The sequence below is a fragment of the Rana temporaria genome, chromosome 1 (assembly GCF_905171775.1).
Source record: "Rana temporaria chromosome 1, aRanTem1.1, whole genome shotgun sequence".
Classification (NCBI taxonomy): domain Eukaryota; kingdom Metazoa; phylum Chordata; class Amphibia; order Anura; family Ranidae; genus Rana; species Rana temporaria.
Window position 1 is genome coordinate 377,800,494 of NC_053489.1, and position 17,684 is coordinate 377,818,177.

General features: G+C 46.4%; 1 protein-coding gene across 1 annotated transcript in view; it reads left to right on the forward strand.

Annotated features, from left to right (window-relative positions):
- The window catches only part of LOC120928965 (protein ELYS-like), a 192,765-nt gene extending 175,396 nt beyond the window's left edge, over positions 1–17,369 (forward strand). Inside the window, 4 exon segments of the mRNA XM_040340111.1 lie at positions 1,738–1,938; positions 3,980–4,244; positions 10,853–11,034; positions 15,705–17,369. Coding sequence (XP_040196045.1) covers positions 1,738–1,938; positions 3,980–4,244; positions 10,853–11,034; positions 15,705–17,213 — 2,157 coding nt within the window. The 3' untranslated portion in view covers positions 17,214–17,369.
- Positions 17,370–17,684: the final 315 nt, after the last annotated feature.

The following is a 17,684-nucleotide window of genomic DNA, read 5'->3' on the forward strand; positions in this document are numbered from 1 at the left end:
TTCAGAAAGCTTGTTACGCCGACTGCAGCCTAAGATATGACTGGCATAAGGCTCTTATGCCGTCGTATCCTAGGCTGCATTCTTACGATGGCCGCTAGGTGGCGTTCCCGTAGTGGTCAGCGTAGAGTATGCAAATTGTATACTAACGCCGATTCACAACCGTACGCGCGCACTACGTATGCATTTTACGTAGTTTGCGTTCGTCGGGTTCCGCATAAGGCTGCTCATGCTATTAGCAGGGGCAGCCAATGCTAAGTATACCCGTCGTTCCCACGTCGCGATGTTTGAAAATTACGTTGTTTGCGTAAGTGAATCGTGAATGGCGCTGGACGCCATTTACGTTCACGTTGAAGCAAATGACGTCCTTGCGACGTCATTTGCCACAATGCACGTCGGGAAAGTTTCCCGACGGAGCATGCGCACTACGTTCGGCGCGGGAACGCGCCTAATTTAAATGATCCACGCCCCCTACAGGATCATTTAAATTACGCGCCCTTACGCCGGGCAGTTTTAAGGAGCACCCGCGCAAATTACGTAGCTACTGCTTCATGTGAACCTCCGCTTTTCGGAACCCTCCCCCCTGAAAGGTGTCAAATGTGACACCAGAGGGGGGGAGGGTTCCGAAAAGCGGAGGTTCACAAAAACACGTATTTGCACCACTTCCTGGTATAGACTCCTGCGGGAGTCCGGCCCCTCTGCGTTACCCGCAGCGCTTCACTTCCTGATTCCCTCACAGAGGATGGCGGTGGGGGAAGCCTTCGGCTGCCAATGTCGTGGGCAACCTTGACAGGTAAGATAGAAAAGATTGGCTCATGTGTAGAGGCATGACGTTGCCATCATCCCTTGGTCAATAAAAAATTGAATACCTCTAAGAAGGTGGGATTTTCAGGGCAACCACAATTATGAATGACAACTAAGGTCATAAAAAATACTGATTTTATTACAAAAATTGGTAAACATACTAAATATCACAATAACATATCAAAATGAAACAACCATCTGTGCCCTTAGCTATGCCCTGGGGCATACGATGATCTACAGTACTTTTTCTAGAATGATATTTTTACAGTGTATTTTGATATGTTATTGTGATATTTAGTATGTTTACCAATTTTTGTAATAAAATCAGTATTTTTTATGACCTTAGTTGTCATTCATAATTGTGGTTGCCCTGAAAATCCCACCTTCTTATAGGTATTCTACCTTGACAGGTAAGTGTTCATGTTTTAAAAGCCAGCAGCTGCTGTATTTGTAGCTGATGGCTTTTAAAAACAAATTTGCAGGTGAACCCCCGCTTTAAAGGGGTTGTAAAGCCTTACCGTTTTTCACCGTAATGCTTTCTATGCATTACGGTGAAAAACCTTCTATAGTGCTCTAGCCCCCCATTTTACTTACTTGAGCCTCATCCTCTGGACAGGAACAAGCACACCAGCTCTGGCTGCTCTCGTGTCCTGATTGGATTGATAGCAGCGCAGTCATTGGCTCCTGCTGCGGTCAATCCAATCGAGGCTGCTGTGTCCTGCATTCTGTGTGAATGGACACAGATTCAGGACTCGGGAGCACGTCCGCATGGGTGTCTACCTTGGGAGAGCCTTCTCCAATGTGGACACTTAATGCAGGGAGGAGCTGCCAGCGTTTACAACCTTTAATTGAGAGATAGAGAGAGAGATATAGAATAGAATATAATATAAATATAGATAATCACTGAAAATTTTTTTTTTGTTTGTTTGTTTTTAGAGGGCAACAGTTTTAGCTGCAAGCTCAGTTTCTTCTGTATTTACAATGCATACGCCTCAGTCCATTTTGAGGTCCAGTGCTCGAACTACCCCTCTGGCTTCTCCTTCAGCTTCTCCTGGAAGATCGGTTACGCCTCCTTTACGACCTAGAGAGGCTAAAATCTCTTTCATGGAACAGATCAGTAACAAATATATCAAAGGGGTAAGCTTTTAGATATATCTTGTCCTGGAATTTGTAACTTGAATATAGGAAGTTATGATATGTAGAGGGCTGAAAGTACTTTTTTAACCACTTGAGACAAAAGACGTCAACAGCGCGGCTCTCAGGTGCCAACTGGACGTCTTTGGACGTCATTTAAAGTGCATTACCTGCATGCGCCTCTGGGGGCGCGCAGCGGGTAAACACTGTCCCGGCGCATCGCTGGGAAGCCGATGCGTGTGCCTGGCGGCCGCGATGTCCGCCGGGTACCCGCGATCGTCGGGAACACAGCAGGGACGTGGAGCTCTGTGTGTAAACACAGAGCTCCACGTGCTGTCAGAGGAGACCGATCTGTGTCCCTTGTACATAGGGACACAGCATCGGTCACCTCCCCCAGTCACCCCCCTCCCCCCACACAGTTGGAACACACCCAGGATACACATTTAACCCCTTCCTCACCCCCTAGTGTTAACCCCTTCACTGCCAGTCACATTTATACAGTAATTAGTGCAATTTTATAGCACTGATCGCTGTATAAATGTGAATGGTCCCAAATTTGTGTCAAGTGTCCGATATGTCCACTGCAATATCGCAGTCCCAATAAAAAAATCGCAGATCGCCGCCATTACTAGTAAAAATAATAATAAAAAAAAATCATAATTCTGTCCCATATTTTGTAGGCGCTATAACTTTTGCGCAAACTAGTCGGTTATTGCGATTTTAATTTTTTTACAAAAATACGTCGAAAAATACGTATCGGCCTTAACTGAGAAAAAAAATAGTTAAAAAAAAAAAAATAATTGGGATATTTATTATAGCAACAAGTAAAAAATATATATATTTTTAAAAATTGTCCCTCTTTTTTTGTTTATAGCGCAAAAAATAAAAACCGCAGAGGTGATCAAATACCACCAAAATAAAGCTCTATTTGTGGGGAAAAAAGGACGTTAATTTTGTTTGGGAGCCACGTCGCACGACCGCGCAAATGTCAGTTAAAGCGACGCAGTGCCGGAAGCTGAAATTTCGCCTGGGCACGAAGGGGGGTTTATGTGCCCAGTAAGCAAGTGGTTAAAAATACTCTTGTTAAGATTCTTGGGGGCTACTATTGAGTTCTTAAGAGTTGGTAGTTCACCAGCTGTCATTGTAAACCTTTTGGCTTTAGTGATTTTTTATTTTTTTTTAAGGGGAATCCCCACACCATTTTTTAACTGCGTAGGGTCTCAGGCGAGCGCCCCCAGATCCTGGTCTTCCCCCTTCCATGTGAATGAGTATGGGTTACATGGTATCCCTTCTCATTTACCAAAAAAGTGCTTACAAAAAGGCACAAAGTCCCCAGGTGTAGAGCCATCGTAAAAAAAAAAAAAAAGTCTGCTTTTGGCTGACAGTATCACCACTAAATAAACTCTGGGGCGTGCAGGGTCAATGTCACAAGGGGCGAGTCTGAGTGGTGATGTCACCAGAGGGCCCCACTCTATTTACCAGTGGCGCTGTCAAATTGCTCAGTCAGCACTGAGTGTGGTCCTCCCTTCTCTTGCTCTCCCATATTTCCTTGGTCTTCTGTCACCAGGCATATCTCCCTGTGCCAATTTACCACCTAGTCTGGTCTTTTTCCTATCAGGTGGGCATTTGTCGTTAGTTTCAGGCGTTGGTCCTTTGAGCTGCACACACTCCCTAGTTCCTGTTTGGCACAATGGATTTTTTCATTTTCCCACCCTTCAGTTGGGCATTCTTTGGACATACAATTTTTTTTTTTTGCTGGGGTCCAGTCCTCCTGTAAGTGGCAGTATAAACGGGTAGGACATTTTTTTTTTCTTGGCTGTTTTTTTCTTTGCTTTTGGGCTTTTGCCATGCTTGCATTTTGGGGAATTGTGCTACTAGTTACTCATGAGCTTCTACTCTTGTGAAGAGAATTAAGCTTTCAAAAGACAATGTATACCCTTCCACTTGGTGCCCATTCTCTAATGGTCTAGGTCCAATACCCCATTAACTGTTCGAGAAAACTTGGACAAGCACTAATAGTTTCTTTTTTGTCTTGTTACTGCAGGTTTTAACACCGGACAGGGATTTGCCAGCATCATCCCCACTAATAAGATCTGCTCAGGATACCATTTGTCAAGAAAGGATGACATTGTCTATAAGCAACACCTCTACTAAAGACCTTGATGAGATTGAGTCTTCATCTGGTATTCAGGATGGGAGTCCCAGTAGGGATTCAAGTTATGTATCTGCAAGGTCGGATCAGACAACACAGGAGTATCATGATGCTCTAACACCAGAAGATATGGAAGATGATGCAGTTGCTGTAACAGGTAAATCGGAGCTCATCATTAAAGACTCTTGCCTTCTGAAGTGAGCAGCTTAACAGCAGCAGAAATCCATGTTTCAGATGTTCAAGATTTGCAAGATAAAGGTGTGTTTGCGTGTGTGTAAATGTGGGTAATTGTTTTCAGTCCTGTATATTTTGTCTTCGTCTGCACTCAATTACAAATTGGATTGGCCCTTTCATTGCTTCTTTTAGATGGTAACATGAGAGGGAAGACAGCATTATTCTCATATTCCTGCAGCTTTATAACATTTTATCTTTTCTGGCAATGCCTGGGGCTGTTTAGACTGCCTCAAAGTACAAACATGGCTTTTATAAATGTAGAGTTTTAAATAGAAGGTAGTAACATGAAAATTTCCTTTCCTCTTTAACCACTTCAGCCCTGGAAGGATTTGCCCCATTGACAGGTCGTGCGACTCTGTACCCAAACAAACCCCCCCCCCCCCCCCCAAATAGAGCTTTCTTTCGGTGGTATTTGATCACCTTTTTATTTTTTATTTTTTTTCTCCTATAAACAAAAACAATTTGTTTACTTTCTGCTAGAATACATATCCAAAAATAGTATTCGTATATGTGTGTGTGTGTGTGTGTGTGTGTATATATATATAGTCAGCTGGTGAATAGGTAGAAGGTACAAAGGCTCCCTGGGGGTGAGCAGGCACAGATGCCAAGTCCATAATATAAGTGACAAACAGTGGGGTGTTTATTGGTGCTATATACAAAGTCTTTTTACAGGTGCTGTGCAGTGTGCAGAAAAAACAAAAGTAATTAAACACAAGCCTAGCCGTGTCCCGGCTCTAACTATACAATATACACACCCTCACTACCAGGCTGAACAAGCCTACAGCTTGTCAGCCTCCACATAGATTGCTTAACAGTTTTTGTTTAACCAACCTCTTTGCTCTCACAGACCAACACTATCTGTGTTTCCCAGGGCAGAGCGAAGTCTGTCTGCACAGGTGAGCTTAAATTGGCCTGGAGGATATATCTATATCTCAGGGCCGGCCCAAGAACTGATCTCCTGCTCTCCAGGATTGAGTCTGAAAGAGTGACTCCTCCCCAGGGCTAGAACTGAGCTCCAGTAGTAATCGCCATGCGATCCTAGCAGTAGGATGTACGGCTCCTGGAGCCAGACAGGCAGGGCTTCCACCCCCTGCTCCAGCCTCTCCCCCCCCCCCCCGTCACACTGTCTGCTCTCCCCGGCCTCTGCTTGTCGGCTCCCTCTGCAGAATCACCACTTGGCCTCCCCCGGCTCAGCCTGACATCACCTGGCTTTCTCCTTCTTCCCTTCTCTAGGGAAGAAGGGCCATCCACCAGCACCGTTGCTGGCCATCCTTTTCAGGATAAGCCGCCGCAAATAATCTCAACCATCACGGCTCTCCCCTTCTCCTTACCCCCACATTACCATCCCCATTCCAGACATCCCCCCACCACCTCCACCTCCCCGCCTCAATCGCCTGCCTTTTTATGGTGTTTCCCCAGACATCCGCGCCGGCCTGTTGAGAGCCGCGGCAGCCGCGATCTAGGAAAGACCGCGGCTTCACCCGCTGCCTAGCGGCACGCCGCTTCCCTCCCCCGGGAATTACCTCCAAACTGCCAGAACCCCCCCCCCCCCAATACCCTAGAAGGATACCTGGCTCTCCCAGTCACCCATCCAGCCTTCCCTGGCAACTCCGATCCCAACAGACAGTCCCCAGCCTGGATCCTGCTGCCTGATCAGCAGCCATCTTGCTACACCCAGAAACAAGGGCACCCCTCTTCCCCACTCCCCCACTTCTTAATCACAATTAAAACTTGATCCAGGGCTTTGCCCCGATCGCCTCTCAAGGGGTCAGGAAGGATTTTTTTTTCCCTGCCGTAGCATATTGGCAGAGCTCGGCCAGGGTTTTTTTTTTTTTTTTTTTTGCCTTCCTCTGGACCAAGCCAGGAGAGAAGATTAGACTAATCTTCCCTCCATCACCCTTAAAAAAAACCTCCCCCCCCCCTGGTGTTTGGCGACCATGGTTAATCTGCAATATTCTGCAGAAACCATTTGGGGCCTGAGGCGTTTTGCCGCAATACTACCAGCCATCACCAAAAAAGCCCTAAGAACTGAACGATTATTGAGAATCGATCAACGATCGACTGTCAAATTTCAGCCATTTACCCCAGCCGAAGCACATACTATGTGCTTGATCAACACAAGATCGGCAGTAAAACACTGACTAGAAATCCACGATTTAATTCGACAATATGATTTAAACTGCCTATTTATTACAGAGAGCTGGCTCACAGCCGACTAACACCATACTGGGAGAACTGGTGGCAGAAAACTATCATATTATAACCGAAAACAGAATAGGACAAAGAGGAGGAGGCCTGGCGGTGATCCACAAGAATCACCTTGCGATCACTAAACCAGCCCTTCAAAACCCCCTTCATGGAAACCCTTACTCTGCAACTGCAAACAAATTCCCAGGCGACCGTACGGATTCTACTCTGCTATAGACCACCCGGTCCAAAATCTCAGCTTACATCATCATTGACGGAGTTTATCTCCACTTACACCCTTAACAGAAAACACCTTTTGCTGCTCGGGGATTTCAACCTTTGGGCCAACTCCTCTCAAGACCCTGTCGCCAATGCCTGTATTGACCACCTGGAAGGATTAGGGCTACAGCAATTAGTATGTGGGCCCACACATACTTCAGGTCACAAGCTTGATCTTATTTTCAGACAAGATCTGGAAATAAACATTTTGGAAAATGAACCGTTGCCATGGGCAGACCACCATGCAATTAAATTCATAATCTCCAAAATCCCCCCCTTAACATAAACATCAAAACCAGTGACAACACACTGGACTAGATGCCAGAAGAAGCTCCATTCGAAACTCTTCAAAACCACACTAAGGGAAAAAATAAATACAATTCAACCTCATCAAACGGCCTTAGAAACACTGGATGCCATAAACATAGCTCTATTGCAGTCAGCCGACTTAATAGCGCCGAAACGTAAAACCTGCATCCGGAAAAACACTTCCAGCTGGTTTAACAACCAGCTGTCGTTACTGAAGCAAGAGCGCAGAAGGGCGGAAGCCGCCTGGAAAAGAAGCTCTTCAGAAGAAAACCTCACCATCTACAAAGCAATAACAAGAAAATACCACAAAGAAATCTTCATAGCCAAGAAAAACTATTTTTCCAAGGCTATCAACCGCGCCCTAAACCGCCCCCGCGAACTCTTCAAGATGGTCACTCAGACCATGAATCCCGTCTGTCTTGAACCCCCCAATTCAGATACCCAGGAGTTTTGCAATGAATTGTCGGATTACTTCATTAATGAAATTGAGGGAATCCGGGAAAGCATTCAGCAGAACAATAGCCCCCGAAACACCCCCCGCAATTATTCACTCAATACCCACAGAAATTCACCACAACTAGGAAAATTAACTCTAGAACCGATCTCCATCGAGGCCACTAAAAATATCATCGGTTCTCTGCGAAACAGCACAGCGCCAAATGATATCATCCCCACCAAACTGCTGAAGGAATGCGCCGACATCATGGCACCTCCTATCACGCAGCTTATAAACCAGTCTTTCAAGGAAGGCATAGTGCCCTCCGAGTTGAAAGAAGGCATAATCCAACCCATCTTGAAGAAACCCACCCTAGACCCCAAAGACCCACTTCACCGGCGTCCCATAACAAGCCTAAACGTTCTCTCCAAGGTAATGGAAAAAGTAGTGGTACAACAGCTGCAACAGCATCTAGATACCCATAATCTACTTGATCCATTGCAATCGGGTTTCCGTCCCGGATACGGGACGGAAACAGCATTGCTCAAAATATGGGACGATGCTCTCGAGGCCGCAGACAAAGGAGAATCTTGTCTCCTGGTTCTGTTGCACCTAAGCGCAGCCTTCGACATGGTAGACCACAAACTGTTACTAACTCGGCTAGCGGAAGTAGCCAGAGTCGCAGAAGGTGATTTATCTTGGTTCTCCTCTTTTTTGGAAAACCGATCACAAATAGTGAAATTGGGACCGTTCACTTCTGAGAAACGCACGGTATCGGACGGAGTTCCTCAAGGATCGCTCTGTCGCCAGTGCTGTTTAACATCTATCTCCGTCCTCTTTTTTAAATCATTAGTAGCCAAAAACTACTTTATCACTCATATGCAGACGACACGCAATTGTATTTCCGCATTTGCAAAAAAAAGGATCACCATCTCAATCTAGAGACATGCCTCTCTTTGATAGAGGACTGGATGACGAAGAGTTATCTTAAACTCAACGGAGCGAAAACAGAACTTCTCCTGTTTCACGCCAAGCGTATGAATCAACCTGCAACAACTTGGACCCCCCGCCCATTCTGGGCAAAATCATCTACCCTAGCACCAAAGTCAAAAGTCTCGGGGTCATCTTTGACTCCTACATGACAATGGACGCACAAATAGGGTCAGTAGTCAGCGGATCTCACCATCTGTTGCGCCTACTACGTAAACTCACTCCTTTCATTCCGAAAGAAGACATAGCAGTCGTGGTGGGAGCAATTGTAAACTCCAGATTGGATTATGCAAACGCCCTTTAACTCGGACTCCCCAAGTACCAAATCGCTCGTCTGCAAGTCGTTCAAAATACGGCCGCCAGACTAGTAACTGGGAAAAAAACATGAGAATCAATCTCGCCTTCACTGAGATCCCTCCACTGGTTGCCAGTAAAGGACAGAATTGTTTTTAAAGCACTCTGTCTAACGCATAGATGTATCCATGGGAATGCTCCCCATTATCTGTGCGAAAAAATAAATGCTCACAACTCCAATCGCTTTCTGCGATCCACCAATCAAAATCTGCTCCAAATACCGAAAGCCAATTACAAGTCCAAGGGAGAAAGAAGATTCGCGGTCCAAGGGCCTAGACTATGGAACGCTTTACCAACCAGCATTCGGTTGGAGGAAAACCACTTAGCATTCAGGAGCAAGATCAAGACGCATCTCTTTTGATATCAAAGGAGAAAGGAACAACAAGCGCCCAGAGGCGATTTAGTTCGCATGTGCCGCGCTATATAAGTTTTTTCATTCATTCAAGACATTGTACTGCCTGGGCCCAGGATTGAAGTGCTGCCACCCCCTCCAAAAATAAATAATAGTCTTGCCCACCAAAAGGCCCCCACATTAATTACCTAAGGGCCTGGTATGCTCCTGGGGGGGGAACCCATGCCGGTTTTGAATTTACAAATCGCCGTGGGGTTCTCCCTCGGGAATGCATACCAAATGCCGTCGCTTGAATGGGCCTTTACAAGGTGAGACTAACTTTCCACATTGTAAAACCAGCCCTAGTTTTGCGCAAGCAAATCAGAACTTACGCAGAAATCACAAGGATGAAAAGCGTTGTGGATCTGCTTAAGTCCTCATTTGCATACTCAAAGCTGCATTTCAATGAGAAATGCCCCCAGTGGCGGATGCGGTACTGCATCCTAAGATCTGACCGTGTAAGTGTCTTACACATGTCAGATTTTCTGCCTAACTTTGGAAAAAGCCTTTTGAGGATCGTTTCCAAAGTTAGGCACAGACTGAACAGCAGTTCCGCCTGCGTATCTCTTTTGGGAATCAGGCCCCTAGTGTCATGTTAAGATGTCATTTATTTTATACCGTTACCAATTTGAGCTGAAATTCTACTACAGTGAACAGTTTAGGTGAACTATGTAGGCAATGCAATTGACTTGTTTCATCATTTTCAATTTCCTCCAGCTACCTATACAAGGCTTCCCATTCTCCCTCTGCTCTGTTCAATAGAATGAGCCAGTAGAAAAAACCCTGTGTAAGCTCCCAAGTTTTTGTGGTTGGAGCTTATACAGCACTAAACTCTCCCTTTTTATAGCTATAGTACCAGGCATTTGGTCCTTTGAAAACCAGCATGGCAACCTTCAAGGAGCGGGAGTTTCACATGCTCTCCAATACCTGGAAATACAGTTTATTTGTGGCAGATGACTGTGTTTTCCTGTATGAGTAAAGCACATGTTTACTTTTAGGGGCACATTTCTCTTAAAAGACAAAAAATCTTATCTGGAAGCACAAGTAGAGCAGTGAGCATGTATTCCGCTGTAGTGGTATTGGCTTGATTCAGTCACCTTGCTGTGCATGGAAGGGTGGCATGCTTGTTTCACCATTCTATGTCTTAGAATTTATTTTGTGGTAACTAGTATTCTCTTTTGTAGCTACTTGTAATTCTGCAAATTTTCCTCAAAATAGCTATGCCATACTTTTTTTTTCCCCATGCATCCCAACTGTTTCCATATGTTTGGGAAATAATTACTTTGTATAGAATGTAATTGTCCCCACACTGAAAGCGACCCGGGTGTCGGCAGTAAAATGCCTTCATTTTTGCAGCGCTTTTCGTCCGCTAGCGGGGCACATTTAACTCCCGCTAGCGGCCAAAAAAGGGTTAAAAGAGCCCACAAAGCGCAAAATCGCCTGAAAAACGCCTCCCAGTGTGAAAAGGGTTTTAATTAAAGTTATTCTATTTTAATTTGGCAAAGCTTTCCGTGAGTTTTAGCCTGGGTTTTTTTTTTTTTTTTTCATGTCAGTTGTTATAATACAGATGTATTCCTTTTTGTAGCTGTTGTTAGTATTCATGACAGTGAAGACATTGCAAGTGAACATTCAGAACATCTAAATCAAGAACATGAGGTGGTGGAGCTCAATGGAGAAGTTGAATTACAAGTCGTAGAAAACAAAAGTCTAGTGATTGAGAAATACCCTGTGGCTAGATCCCCAATTCATCGCAGCTTGGAAGAGAAGGTACTTTTTAATGTAAATGTTTACATTCCGCATTCAGGTTTATGTTTCAGCGTGTGTTTTTTATAGCTTTTATGTAAATCTTGACTGTATGCATTTTTATGGCGATAAACATGACAAGAAAATAGACCAGTGCTCCTGCTACCAAGTGCTCTTTAGCACACTACAACACAATGCACTTCCTGACATCGGTGTATTCTGCATACCCTGAACATCATGCATTTCACACTGAGGCGCTATAACGCTAAAAATGGCGCCTGCAAAGTGCCCTGAAAGAGCCGCTCCTCACACTCCATTGTGGAAAGCATTGAGTCCACCAAACAGATTCTTTCCTTCCTACCTCCAGCTTCCTCGAACGCTGGCGGGGGCTGTCCAGGATCTTCTGGTCAAAGGAATGATTGTGCCAGTTCCCTCACAGGAACGGTTTCAGGGGTTTTACTCCAATCTGTTTGTGGTCCCCAAGAAGAAAGGGGTCCGTCCAATCCTGGACCTCAAGGCCCTCAATTGTTTTGTCAAGGTACAAAAATTCAGGATGGAGTCGATTCGCTCGGTGATAGCGGCACTCCATCAGGGGGACTTCATGGAGTCCTTGGTTATCATGGACGCATACCTGCATGTTCCCATTTGCACAAAGCACCAGAGATTCTGCGCTTTGCGGTCAGGGAGGACCACTTTCAATTTGTGGCCCTCCCGTTCGGCCTGGCATCGGCACCACGGGTTTTTTGCCAAGGTGCTCACCCCGATACTGGCCCTGCTCAGGCAGCGAGGAATCGCTATTGTGGGATATCTGGACGACCTTCTCCTGAGAGCTTCTCAGGCTCAGGGTTAGAGGAGGACGTGTCTATCACGTGTCAGACTCTCCAAGAGTTCGGCTGGCTTCTGAATCTCCAGAAGTCAGTGTTGGTTCCGTCCCAGAGACTGGAATACCTGGGGACTAATCCTGGATTGTGCGGAAGCGCGGGTTTTCTTCCCGACGGAGAAACTGAAGTCCCTGCGATCTGCTGTGCAGCAGTTGTCGGCCCAGAAGTGGTCGTCTCTTCGATTCTGCATGAGAGTTCTGGGTCTGATGGTGGCCTCTTTCGAGGCGGTCCCCACACCAGGGGAGGGAAATACTGTCTCGTTGGGACAAGCTCCCGTCATCTCTGGATTCCCAGATTCGGTTGACCCATCTGGTCAAGTCTTCCCTGGTGTGGTGGCTGACATCTCCGGCGCTTCGGACCGGGAAGTCATTTCTACCGTGCCGCTGGACAGTGGTCACAACGGATGCCAGGCTCTCCGGTTGGGGGGGCGTTTGGGGCACCCAGTCAGCCCAGGGCCTGCCGATCAATATTCTGGAGCTCCGAGTGATCAAGCTGTGCCTTGCCAGGTGGTCCCTGGATCTGCAGGGCCGACCGGTCAGGATCCAGTCCGACAACGCCACGGCCGTGGCGTACGTCAACCATCACGGGGGCACACGGAGTTCAGCTGCGGCGACGGAGGTCGTGCACATCCTTCGGTGGGCCGAAAGGTCTGTTCCGGTTCTGTCGGCCGTGTACATTCTGGGGGTTTCAGAATTTGCAGGTCGACTACCTGAGTCGCCAAGAGATGGACCAAGGAGAATGGTCACTTCACCCGGGGGTGTTTCACAGCCTGTGCCAAAAGTGGGGCATTCCAGACGTGGACCTTCTAGCGTCCCGTCTCTATCGGAAGGTGCCACGGTTCGTGGCCAGGTCGAAGGACCCGTGGGCAGACATGTCAGACACGTTGGTGGCGCCTTGGGGTCACTATCGCCTAATTCACGCCTTCCCTCCTCTGAAGCTTCTTCCTTGCCTGCTGCGCAGAGTGGAAGCCGTAGGGATTCCGACAATCCTGTTCACTCCAGGCTGGCCGCACCGCTCCTGAGAAGATCTTCTGTCACAGGGTCCGATCTTCCATCCTATTTTACAGTCGCTGGCTTTAACGGCGTGGCTGTTGTGAGCCAGGTGTTGTAGGACCCGGGCCTGTCAGGCTTGGTGGTTTCTACCATGCTGTGTGCACGGAAGTCTACTTCACGTAGGATTTACCATCGTATGTGGAAGACCTGCGTCTCTATGTGTGAAGAGATTAAGTGGCACCCCCGTACGTACGGGGTGTCCCGGATTCGGCTGTTTTTACAGCAGTGAGTGGATCAGGCTCTTTCCTTGAGTGCGGTTATGAGTCAGATTTCAGCTCTGGCTGTTTACTTTCAGCGACCATTGCCAGCACACCCCTTGGTGTGCTCGTTGGTGAAGGGGGTCCGGCATGTGGCCCCTCCTGTGCACCCTCCACTGCTCCCATGGGACTTGGATTTGGTCCTCTCTGTGCTTCAAGATGCTCCCTTTTGTGGACGTTCGGAAGATTCCCTTGTTGACTGTCACAAAAGGTGTTTTTTTCTGGTTGCTATTACATAGATCAGACGGGTGTCTGAACTGGCAGCCTTGTCCCGCAAGGCTCCCTATTTAGTCATCCATGAGGATGAGGTGGTGCTGCGACCGCAGCCTTCTTTTCTCCCAAAGGTCGTTTGGGTCTTTCACATTAATGTGGACATTGTTCTTCCATCCTTATGTCCTCAGCTGAAGAACCCGAAGGAGACTACTTTACATTCCCTGGATGTGGTTCGGGCTCTTCGTGTGTGTTTATCTGCTACGCCTCCGTTCCGGAGGTCGGACTCACTGTTTGTGTCAGTGTCGGGTCCTGAAAAGAGTCTGGCGGTCTTGTCGGCCACCATTTCTAGGTGGATCCGTCAGGTTGTGCTTCAGGTCTATGCACTTAAGGGGCGGGCGCCTCCCTTTCAGGTTACGGCGCATTCGACCAGAGCGATCGGTGCCTCTTGGGCTTTCCGACATCAAGCCTCTGTGTTACAGGTGTGTAAGGCGGCGACCTGGTCGTCGATCCACTCTTTTCAAAGTTTTACAAGGTGGATGTGAGTGCATCTTCTGATGCCTCCTTCGGCTGCAAGGTGTTACAGGCGGCAGTTTAAGGTTGGAGTTCCTCCGTTGAGTAACTCCGGTTTTTGTTTGGGGTGTAAGCTTGATTGCTGTGGTATTTTTCCCACCCCTCGAAATTTTTGACACTGCTTGGAGACGTCCTTAAGGTCAAAGGCTGCGGTGTCCGTCCATGAACGGAAGAGAAAATAGGATTTTTGTACTCACCTTAAAATCCATTTCTCTGAGTTCATGGACGGACACACCCCTCCTTTGTTGTACTGCTTGTTATGAACTGAGGCTGCTAGAGCAGGGTGTGGGTTATACCCGGGGGGCCACGCCCCCTGGGAGGAGCTGCACTAAGGAAAGTGTTTGTTAACACTTAAAGTGCTTTTTTTCTGCCTAAACTCTCCTGAAGGAAGCGGATTTAACCCCAAGGTCAAAGGCTGCTGTGTCCGTCCATGAACTCGGAGGAATGGATTTTACGGTGAGTACAAAAATCCTATGATTTTTCAAGTCTTTGGAAACCCCTGGAGTTGAATTCATTAGGACTCATTAGAAAAATGCCCCTTACATAGGTGGTCAGTGAGAATGATGTGCCCTCACAGTGGTGGTGAGAATGCAACCCTTACAGATGGCTACACAGCTCTTTAGGGTGTCGTGCAGGTGGTACTGCCATGCTGCTCTAGATCCAAATCTATGTGGGAATCGGATGGGGGATGAACCAGCCACAGTTTAGGGAACCACTAGCAAATTTCTCAAGGAATCAAAGCTCTTTATGCACAGAAAAATACTTGTTGCTCTTCCAAACATCCAATTTGCTCTTAAGCTCATCTAGTGAGCTGCCAGCACGGTGCCTTCACTGCACTAAAATGCCAAGCAATGTCAGCCCTGCCCAGTCCACCACTGCTGGACTACAAAACACCTTCCTCACTCCACATCAGTAACATGGGGAGGATTTCTGTAGTTAATGGGGAGAAGTGGACAGGGCTGGTTACGCATTATGGGTTTTTGGAGTAGTTCACTGGGTTTCTGGCAGGATCATCAGTTTTTTTTTTTTGCAGTGATAAAGGGATAGAACATGAGGAAATTGGCATAATGTATTGCATAATGTTTAATTTGCTGACACATATATACTTTAAAGTGAAATATGTTAGCATTACCTTTTTTTAATACTTTCTGAATGTCAATGTTGCCACAGTTGTAAATACAAGTTTTTAATGTTGAGTTAAAAAAGCTTTGCTTTAAAGGGGTTGTTGATCCTATGCATTAAAGTGGAAACATCTGACAGTTACGCCCCCCCCCCCCCGTTTTTACTTAACTGAGACAGTTCACCTGCTGCACTCGCCCCAGATGTCCTCTTCTCTGATCAGTCTGGCCGTTGATTGGCTAGAGTGGATGGATTGATGGCAGCGCAGCCATTGGCTCGCGCTGCTGTCAATCGCATCCAATGACGCGGTGTACCGGGGGTGGGGTCAAGTGATACAGCCGGCAGCCATAGTCGTTCACTGTATCACGGGAGTGCACCAGCAAGAACCAGCCCCCATGGAAGAGAGCTCCCATGAAGGGGTTTCTTGTGGGAGGGAGCCGAGACAGCTGCCGAGGGACCCCAGAAGACCAAGTTCGAGGCCACTCTGTGCAAAATGAGCTGCACAGTGGAGGTAAGTATAACATGTTTGTTATTTAAAAAAAAAAAAAGATAGATGATCCTTTACAACCCCTTTTAAGAAAATCTTTAATTTTCTTTTATAGGACAAGGATTTAAAGGAAAAAGAGGCATCCGAATCTGAACTCCTGACCAGCTGCCATGAGTTGCATTCAGCTGTTGATTTCCAGGTGGATTCAAATGCTGAACTTATTGAAGATCACTACAAATGTGAACATTCTGATGATAAGAATGCCATAGAAACTGATGATGATGTAGAGAATGCTGTAGCTGCTAGTAATTTTACATTAGTTCTTGAGGAAGAAGGAAGAGAGGAAGAAGTTGAAGCAGCTGCAGAGACTGAAGCTCTTGAATCAGAACATTCTTCAGACAAAGAACTAAAAACCGTTTCAAAGACTGAGGACTATGCTGGGCAAGAAATTCAAATTACCGACACGTGCCCTGCAAATGCATTCACCCTTGTAGATGGTGAACATAAGACAAAGATTATGGAGACCTTGCCTTACGTGCCAGAGCCAATTAAGGTAGCTGTAGAAGAAAACTTGCTAGATGTATTCAAAGGTATAAGCGGCAAAGATTTTATTTCTGGAGGGGATAACGAATTGGCCTGCGAAAATGAGTCTCTAAAGAAGTGCAGACGTGTCCACACTTCTAGGACGCCTGCAAGAAAAAAGAAAACCAAAAAAAATTATGTGGAAGCTGAGAGCGTTATCCAGGCGGTAACGCCACTAAAAAGATCGGATGTTGCAAGGCTAATGGGAGGCATGTCTGAGGTTGCGAACCCCCAAACCCCACGGAGAACTGTGAGGAAATCAACAAGATCTGAAAGTACTAGTGCTGATCTTGAGGTTCAGCTTCCAGTAACTCCAAAAAGAGGGAGAAAACGCAAAGTCAATGAAGGAACTTCACAGGAGGAACAACCAGCCTCACAATATTTGGCTAAGATTTCTGAAACGGAAACCAAACAAGTTACTACAGTTACAAGAGGTCATAGGGGAAAGCGTTCTGTAAATGAGTTGGTGAAGTATTTTGAGCTTTATGGCATTCAAACAAATCCCAGTCTGCCAGTTTCTCCAAAAAGGGTGTCCTTACAATGTTCAGGAATAAAATCAGAAAATCTGATGGATGTTCCAGCAGCTGAGCAAGAAAATGCAAGGTCTCGAGAGCAAATTGTAGACAGACCTAGGAAATGGCCAATAAGCTACAGTATTGGCAAACTAGCAGGGAAATTCACAAAACTGTCTATAAAAACTATTTTGTTAGAACAAGCTGAAGAGTCTACATTGACCAAAGTAACAAAGCAAGGCGACTCGTCTGTCAGACAGATGAGAAAACGTATTATTTCTGCAAGTTCAGAGGAAAGTGAGGATGAAAGGCTAAATGCTTCACATCCAGAAGACAGTGAACACATGGAACCTAATGCTGATCAAGATGACCAGACTAACAGCACCCGTTTAACAAGGACTCAACTGAGTAGTGCTTCCACGTTTTCAGATCCCTCCACGCCTACATTTGCATCCACCACTCCTACTCCAAGACGTAGAAAGAAAACAAAAGGTATTTTTGCTTTTATGCTCTTATATAGCCACTGTTAGTTTCTGCTAAAATCTTAACACTTTCATATCTTCCCTGTTAAGTGGTTTTCATTGTAAAGGCTACAGTGTTTAATGGGCATTTTTTTGGTTGAATAATACATATAGAAATGGGTAGTGGGCATATTTTTCAAAGATTCATTTTAAAACCTCAAATAACAAACATGTCATACTTGCCTGCTCCATGCAATGGTTTTACGCAGAGTAGCCCCACCCCATCCTCCTCTTCGGTCCCCCTGGCCCCTCCCACCAAGTTGTAGACATCAAGCAGCTTGCTAATGGGGCACCCGAGCAGGCTTGCTTCTGAGCAGATGCTCCTCATCCATTCACACACAACTGGTGGCTCAACCCATCCCCTCTCACTGGTTGTGATTGACCGTAGCGGGAGCCAATTGCTGCTGTCTCAGCCAATGAAGGAGACCCCTGAGACAGGTGAGGCTCTTGTGCACTTTGTGAAATCGAGATAGGGCTCAG